The sequence below is a fragment of the Pipistrellus kuhlii genome, unplaced genomic scaffold (assembly GCF_014108245.1).
Source record: "Pipistrellus kuhlii isolate mPipKuh1 unplaced genomic scaffold, mPipKuh1.p scaffold_m20_p_1, whole genome shotgun sequence".
NCBI lineage: Eukaryota > Metazoa > Chordata > Mammalia > Chiroptera > Vespertilionidae > Pipistrellus > Pipistrellus kuhlii.
In genome coordinates this window covers 64,106,093-64,114,355 of record NW_023425404.1, presented here as the reverse complement: position 1 = coordinate 64,114,355, position 8,263 = coordinate 64,106,093, and the positions used below count along the sequence as shown (strand labels likewise).

General features: G+C 52.2%; 1 protein-coding gene across 3 annotated transcripts; it reads right to left on the bottom strand.

Annotated features, from left to right (window-relative positions):
* Positions 1-6: 6 nt before the first annotated feature.
* Positions 7-8,186, bottom strand: KHNYN (KH and NYN domain containing). Of its 3 annotated transcripts, none has more exons than XM_036450440.2 (8): positions 8,078-8,186; positions 7,052-7,272; positions 5,188-6,293; positions 4,911-5,041; positions 4,730-4,826; positions 1,489-1,596; positions 1,182-1,283; positions 7-641 (listed from the first exon to the last, which is right to left on the bottom strand). In XM_036450440.2, exons 2-8 carry the CDS (start codon positions 7,250-7,252, stop codon positions 389-391), a joined length of 1,998 nt encoding a protein of 665 aa, XP_036306333.1. In that variant the 5' UTR covers positions 7,253-7,272; positions 8,078-8,186; the 3' UTR covers positions 7-388. The 3 variants fall into 3 exon arrangements, 2 of the variants coding, with proteins under 2 accessions (XP_036306333.1, XP_045440972.1); XM_045585016.1 differs by lacking the exon at positions 8,078-8,186 and adding an exon at positions 7,907-7,995; XR_004990209.2 differs by lacking the exons at positions 7-641; positions 8,078-8,186 and having other exon boundaries at positions 1,176-1,283; positions 1,416-1,596.
* Between the last annotated feature and the right edge of the window lie 77 nt (positions 8,187-8,263).

The window sequence follows — 8,263 nt, the reverse complement described above, 5'->3', positions numbered from 1 at the left end:
TCTTGATTCCCTTCCCACCCACCCCAACCTCCGTCCCCAACTCAGCTTTGAGGAGGAACTGGCAGTCCCAATCTCCAGGACTTAGCCTTTCCAGCAGCCTGCACTCCCTACAAAAACCCCGTGCTAAGGCAAGGTTGAGGAGTTAAGGCTGACCAGAACCCCTTGAGAGCTGGTTAAGGTCCTGACTCAAGAGGAGATCAGATCGCATTATGTCCCCAAAGTGCCCCAGGCAAGAGCATTCCCCACTCACGAAGGCTCTTCCTCAGTGCTTCCCTCACCCAGCGCACCAATTCAGAGTGGGTCTGGGGCAGGATCTGAGCATCACAGAAGGGACTAAGCTAGGCAAGGCTGGAGCTGATGTGATGGCAGCCACTAGGGCAGGTGAGGCTCAAAAGTTGAGACTGAGCAGGGCCTCAGAGAGCTGGTTGATGTCACGGCAGTAAGGCTCCCGCTGCAGGATGAAGTCCACCTTGTGATCCTGGCCCCAAAACACCTCCAGCAGCTGGCGCCGGAGCCTCTCAGTCTCCCGGGTCTTCCGAATGCCACCACTGCCCTTTTCCTCCTCTTCTCTCCCCTGCTGCTGATTACCGTGTTCTGTGAAGCCCCTGGAAGGATGCTGAGCCTTAGAAGATTCCTGTGCCCTAGGAAGAAGCAGAGGGAATAGAAGAGCTGATGTGCACCCTGGAGAGAAGTCAGAGGCTCAGCGGGCCTCCCAGCACTCCACTGCTGTTAACTGCCCTGCCTATTCCTGGCTCTGAAGTTCCCTAAGCTGACCACTGAGTGGCAGTATCAACGCACTTATGAAGGGGAGACAGAAAGTTCCTTTGAAACCAGGAACTTGCCATTACCACAATCTAGTTCTAGCCTAATAAATTAATCACTTACTTAATGGTCCAGCAGAGGGCGTGCTGCATACGAGTGGCCATAAGTAAAATCAACCATGATCCAAATAACTCCGGCAAACACTAACTAGAGACAACAGGAAGCAGCAGCTTCCCTCCCAGCCTGCAGAGTCTATGTCAGGTCTTCCAGGGAAGCAGTTAAAGGCAACCTAAACCACTGCGGAATTAAGCTGGTCCACACTGAGGTCACACTTCCTCCAAGCCTGCAGGCCTGCAAGGCCCCTGCAGAAAGGGGGCTGGGGCTAGGGCCAGGCTGCCTATGAGAGTCTGGAGCGTTACCTGACTGGCTTCTTCAGGAACTCATCCAGCATGGGGCCATTTCGCCCCAATGGGTCATCAGGGACCATGAAGAGGTTTCCCACGAAGGTGAAGGGCAGCAGGCTGGATGGGAACAGAAATGCAATGGTCACAGAGGGGCCCCTGTTCACCTCCCAAACAGCTGAGACCAACTCCACCAGAAGCTGTCAGCTATAATCCTCCAAGCCCGTGTCAAGCCCCCTCCTGAGTCCTCACCCGGTGGCAGAGAAGAACTGGTTTTAGAGAAAGGTCTGAGTCGGAGCCCTTTTCTCAGGGGATGCCCCCTCACCGCTCTCTGATGATTGCCATCCACTTCTCAGACTCCTCCGCCAGGTCCCGGAACTGGTCGTTAGAGACAATGATCCCGTCGGTCTCTTCAGCCAGCTTCACCATGAACCTGTCTCAAAAACCACAGCAGCGTTCTGGACTTCTCTAAAGCCTCAACCCCAAAGAGCACTATCAACCCCAAAGAGCACTATCAACTCCCATGGCCACTTCTGGTGATGGAGATCTGCCCCCACCATCCCCCCACCTTGACTCAGCCACCAAGGAACTGACTGGATACATGGTTAGAGAGAAAACAAAGACAAATCCAATGTGGAATCCCAAGAACGTACCCTGCACTCACCACAACCCTCTACCCAATACTTTGTGCTTCGTTAATAAGACAGTAAGATCTAGCCCTGGTCCTTTTTTCCACCATACAGTCACAAATCTATCAACAATCAGTCACAAATCCATCCTGTTTTTCCTCTGGAAAGCCTACCATTCTGTCCCCTTCCTTTCCAGTCCCAACATCACAACCATAGCTATTCAGACACTCCAACTGAGATACTGATAAGGGGTTTCTTGACACTTACCACCCTGCAGTCTCTCCTGCCCTTCCCCAAGAGAACATGTTCTTCGGCTACACAAAACTCTTCCACGCCTGCCCATTATCTACTGGATAAAGTCCACAAGCCCAGGCCTGGCAGCTAAACCCCTGAAGAACCCAGATCCAGCCACTTTTATGGCCTTCTCTCTCCCGGAATTCCCAAAGGTGCACTCAACTTGAGCCAAAATCAATGATTGGATTACATCTCTTCTTCAAACATACTCGCTGACTTCTACGTTTCTCAAATTATTCCCTTTATTCAGGAAGGTGATCCCAACCTCATTGATAAACAGAATCACCAGAATAACTTTTAAAAAGAGATGCCTCCCCTAGCCAGTTTGGCTCAGTGGATAGAGCGTTGGCCTGCAGACCAAAGGGTCCTAAGTTCAATTCCAGTCAAGGGCTCGTATCTTGGTTGCAGGCTCCTCCCTGGCCCTGGTCAAGGGCTCATGCAGGAAGCAACCAATCGATGTGTTTCTCTCACATCGATGTTTCTCTGTCTTACCCTCTCTCTTCTTGTCTCCCTAAAACTCATGGAAAAATGAGGATTAACAAAAAATAATAAATTTTAAAATAATAAATAAAAAGAGATGCCTGGGCCCCACCTGAATAATCCTGATTCCTTCGAACTGGGCAGTATGGGGAAACTCACAAAGGCGTAGGTAGGGATCTTTTTGAACAGGTTTAGAAAACAAGAGATCCAGCTCATCCTATATTCTTCTCTATCAGCTAAAAATAAAATATCTCCCTTCTCACAAAACCCCAGACAGAAGTGGGCTCCCTTTCCTCCAGGTTCCTGAAGTGTTTGATTTATAGTTTCTTTTGGCCCTTCAAAATCAAATTCCCAGCATTCCCACCTCCTTCTGCAAGCCACACACCTAGTAGTAAGTGGGCAGTCAGTATTTGAAAGACTGTGGTACAGAGGCACTACTAATCAGGATAAGGTGTGACAGATATCTGGTTCTGAGTTTCTGTCTGGGAAACAAATTAAGGAGATGGCATGCAATTGTATACGGTGTCATATAATATACAAACGGTATTTTCAGGCTAAGCTTATTTACCATTATCATGTTGCATCACATGTTGTTCAGCAGTATTCACCCAGATGACCTATCCTATGCACCAGTCACTATAACTAGGCAAAACTCCAAATTCCTATTGTGCTGTCAGCTTGTCAGGACCTACACAACTGTTCAAATATTTGCCTTTAAAATTCACAACTAGCTTGACTTTCAGTTTCAGTTCTGTGTCAGTGCTGGTATGAAAAGAAGGTTCCATATCTTAGATAATCTGTGAAATCTAGAAATTAAAAAAAAGTATCAGGAGACAGTGAGTTGCCCTTTTGTAGAATACCATTCACTTGTCAGGAAGAAAAAGTTAAGTACTTGAAAAGATAAAATGTGTAACCACTATGGTTTGGAAACTAGTTGTTTGTTTTTTTGGTTTTGTTTTTTCATCTAAAACTGAAAATCCTGGAGAATCAAGAACTGTAGTTGTAAACATTCTTAATTGGATTAATTAGCTTTTTTTAAAATCTGCCCATTTTCCACACGGTGTTATGTACACTGAGGATGAAATGTGTCCTGTGTTTTTCTTTTTCTTTTTTCTTTTTTTAATATATTTTATTGATTTTTTTTTTTTTTTTTTTTTTTTTTTTTTTTTTACAGAGAGGAAGAGAGAGGGATAGAGAGTTAGAAACATCGACAAGAGAGAATCATCAACCAGCTGCCTCTTGCACACCCCCTGCTGAGGATGTGCCTGCAACCAAGATACATGCCCTTGACTGGAATCGAACCTGGGACCTTTCAGTCCACAGGCCGATGCTCTATCCACTAAGCCAAACTGGTTTTGGCTGTGTTTTTCATTTAAACCATGTGGCAGCTTTCAATTCTCATTTTTCCTTTGCTACTTGATACGTTTTGCCAAGAGAGTAACCACTCTTATCCTCTGCTCCATTTCGGTACTGTAGAGATAAGACCTTCTGCCACACTTGATTGTGTTCACGAACTAGGAATATCAGCACATAACTTATCTTTTGACAGTCACAAAGAGCATGAATGAATGGGAGAAGACCCTGAGACAAGAGGTTAATTGGTCCACAGTCAGAGTCAATGACTAGTTCAACTTGGGGCTCCAAGTCAGATCATAAATTCTAGGTCTAGTGATCTTTCTATTATGCCATGTTTTATTTATGTCTTATTTTATGTTAGTATGCATGAACTGTGTTTCATTTAACTTGTTATTTTTGAACATTTACTCTGGTTTTTCCAGAATGTTGGGGGAATTTCTCTTAAGTGTTTGGAAATTTATGCTGTAAGAACATAACTGTTAGCTACTCATGTCATAAGCTTTCCCATTTTTTCATTAAGCCAGTATTTTCTAGGCAGTGGGCACTATATAGATACAAAGCATTATTTACTTTGATGAATGAAAAATGAATGATGAATGAGCTAACACAGTTGTCTACCATCCATTTTATCTCATCTGTGGGACAGGTTTACCTGCCCAGTCATAGAGACACATGAAGGACTAACTGGCCCTGAACCCAATACCCAGGCTTAGAAACAGAGCAAAGGGTCAGGAGCTTCTGACTCTCCCTTGATCTCCCACTGGGCTCCTTGAATGTCAAGCCTGGGGCCAGGAGAGAAGTAAGTACCTGTCATCATAGGAAGAGATCCTCTTGCCGTCCATGACTCGGGAAGGAGTGAGGGAGAGCAGACTGAGGGAGTAGAGCTTTTGCAGGTAGTGACCCTCTAGAAACATAGGAGCACAATGCGGTTATCTTTAAGGTTGAAGCAGGGTCTATCCCAGGACACAAAGGACCAGGCCCAACTCACCTCTGACCCTGGCATCCCTATTGAAGCGCCACTGAGGCACAAAGACCGTTATGTCCCGGTGGCCACGGTCCCAGAAATACTGCACAGCAATGGCAATGCCCCGGCTGGAGAAGTTGTGCTGGAGGCCATGCCTGCAGTGGGAAGGGGTCGGCACTCTGGGGCCCCAGATGAGGGCCTAGCAGCCTGGCTGGAGTGCTCTCCCCTTGGCATATTTCCCCCAGGAAAACTGCCCATCTCCTCCCCCTCCCCAGAACCCCCAGTCCCACCTGGTACTCACACCATGGCCACGTTGCTGCCGTCAATGACAATATGGCGGAGGTCCGGCTGGCCAGGTACATTGGCAAGGCACAGGGTAAAAGGGTCCTGTAGGGCCTCCTGGAAACGCTGTGTGCCAGTCACCAAGTTGCCCCCCCGGGTGCCTCGTTTCCACGGAGACCCCCGACCTCGAGCCACAACCTGTTGCTTGTCTCCCCTGTCTCCTCGGTCTCCACAATGCCATGGGGGTTCAGGTGCAGTTGGGGGGCTAGGCACTCTGGGAGGTGAGGCTTCCCCATTGTGGAGCCGTTGGAGGAGAGAGGCTCCCCGGATCTGAGCTGCCCTCTGACAACCCTGGGCACCAGGAGACTCACCCTGGATACCAGACCTTCCTCTTTCCTGAGGCACCCCCTCCTTCCCCGGGGCTTTCTTCTTTGGGAAGCCTTCCTGCCCTACCTCCCCGCCCCCTGACTGTGACCTGCAGGTCACTTCCTTCTCCCAGGCCTCTTCCCCAGGCAGCCCCTTCAATCCCAAATCCATCTCCCTGGAGCCGTCCTGCTTCCTTCCCTCCTCTATAGCATGTCCCTCTCCCCTTGACTCTGGACACCCTGTAGGTCCAGTGTCCAGGGACCCCCTGCCTTCATTCAGTGGAGCTCTGACTCCTTGATGCTGAGCACCCAGCAGGCCCGGGCTCCCCCCATCCCAGGAGAAGTGTGCTTGGGGTCCTTGTCCCCTGGATGCCTCCTGTACCAGGCTCAGCAATTCCTCCTGGACAGCCAGGGGCAGCTGCAGCAGGGCCTCTCTGTGGGCATCCCCCTGGGGCTGCAGCAGGGCACAGAAGTCCTTCAGCACTCCGGCACACTGCGAGGCTCCAGGAGACAGCCCTGGCCGATAGTCCCAGCTCAGCCGCTCCACCAGCTCCTCCACTCGGCTCTGAGCCATGACGAAGGCCTCCGTGAGGCCACTGACCATCAGTGACCCGGGCGCCCCAGGCACCAGGTGGGCTGATGTGCTCCAGACCAGGCAATCATGGAAGAAGCCCTGGGCCCCCAGGAAGATGCAGTGCAGTTTGGGTGGGTAGTGGATTTCATCCCGCAGCTCTGGGCTACAGAGACCCTTCAGGTATTCCTAGGGAAAGAAGAAAAGGGTTGGGGAAGGAGACTGCTGGAATCCTACGTGGCCCAGTAGCCGCTTCAGGCTCACTGCTCTCCCTGAGCTCCAGGATACCTGGACAGAGCAATGATGCCCCACAGATCCTGACAAAGGTAAACGTTCAAAAGGGGCCAAGAATCTCACTTCCTCTCTTTCCAGCTGACAGCTACTGCTAGTATTTCCATTTAGAACTTGACTGGCTTTAAGATAAAATTGTAACTAATTACTTACATGACTGTCTCTCTATTTAAGTGTGTATGTGTGTTGTCTATATCTATCATAATGATGGCCATTGCTAACTTTACTGAACTCATGCTTTATTTCATTCATAAGCCCAATGAACTGGGTACTGCCATTATTCACAGTTTATAGATATAGAAACAGACTCAGGTCATAGAGTGGGTAGGTAAGTAGAGCCATACTGGAACCCAGGCCTGGCCTCCTACAGTGAATTCCTTGGTGGGGCCTGCTTGCCCAACCGGATTTTCTCTGCTGTCCCAGAGAACACACGCTGATTGGAATCAAATCGCTTGTCTCCAAGCCTTGGCAGAAGTTAGGTCATCATATCAGAAATGAAATCAAAACTCCAAACAAATACAAAGTTGGGAAGCCTCTCACAGTTCAGGGTCACTGAGGTTGCCAGAGAGACCAACAGTGTCAGTGGAGACCATTCCCAGCCTCTGAGAGGGGGAGGGGGTGAATGTCCCCCAACTGGGCCAGGGAGGAGCGTTCACCTTGGCTCTGCTGATGTTCTCCTTGGGGCCCTCCAGCTGCAGCCAGATGTGAGGGGTCTCGGGGCAGTCCTTCCGGAGGACGCTCATCCTCACGCGGAAGATGCGCTCCACATGGGGCTGTTGCTCCCACACCTTGTCCTCGGCCTCCGCGGACACGGCGAAGCGGTCGGGGGTCGCGGAGCCAGCCCCCCAGGTAGGCATGGCTGCTCGGCGGCCCAGACCTGGAAGTGGGAAAGGCAGCTCAGGGCCCGCCCCCGCCCCTTGGCCCAAATCTTAGGTCTCCAGGGCTGCGTCCGGCCACCAACAGGTCGCACCTAGTTACACACAGAGTAAACAAGCCGGGAGACCTCGGGCCATCTTGGAGTTAGCAGAGGACGTCAAGCTAAAGGAGCACGGGCCTTCCCTCCGAGGAGGACGTCATGGACAGACAGACAAGGCTGCCTCTCTGGGATGGGCGTCTGGCCTTTGTACAAGGGTGGCCACGGCCCGGGGCAGGGCCGGGGGGCAGGGGCGGGGGAGGCGGGGGCCAGAGGAGCGGACGGTGAGGAAAGGAGTCCCTCTTTCCGGGGACTCTACAACCCCTGGGCCCAAGGCGTCCTCTGAACATGGGTCCTCCCCAGGGCTTGACCCGAACTGTCCCCTGGCGTCCCTCGTCTTCCATTTCCACGCTCATCCCACCCCACCCCTCGCCCAGCCGCCCGCAACCACCCCCGATTGCGCCACGCACCCCACCCGGGGCCCCGGGACCCAGGCGAGCCCTTCCCACAGCCTCTCCCCCCGCGGCCGCCGCCTCCGGCCGACCGACCGACCGCGCTCCGCACCGAGGCCTCCGAGCCACGGCCCGGACGCCCCTACCCGCCGCGGCCGCCCGCTGCGTCCGTCCGCTCCCGCCGGCGCCTCCGGAGCCCGAGGCCCCAACTTCGCCCGCGCCCCGGGCCCCGGCCCGGCCCAGCCCCAGCCCCAGCCCCAGCCCCGGGGAGAAAGGCGGGGGGCTCCAATCTGGGCGGGCCTTCCCGGATTTCTCACCCAACTGGGACCTCTCTTCACATCTCGAAGTGTGTTTTTTTGCGGGATGTTTTTTTTCTTTTTTTTTTTTGAGTCACTTCCTGGCCGGGGGAGGAGTCAGCCGGGCCCCTCAGCGCCCGCCCCCGCCCCCAGGCTCCGCCCCGCTCCCGGCCTCAGCCCCGCCCACTCGCCCGCAGTTCTCTGGGT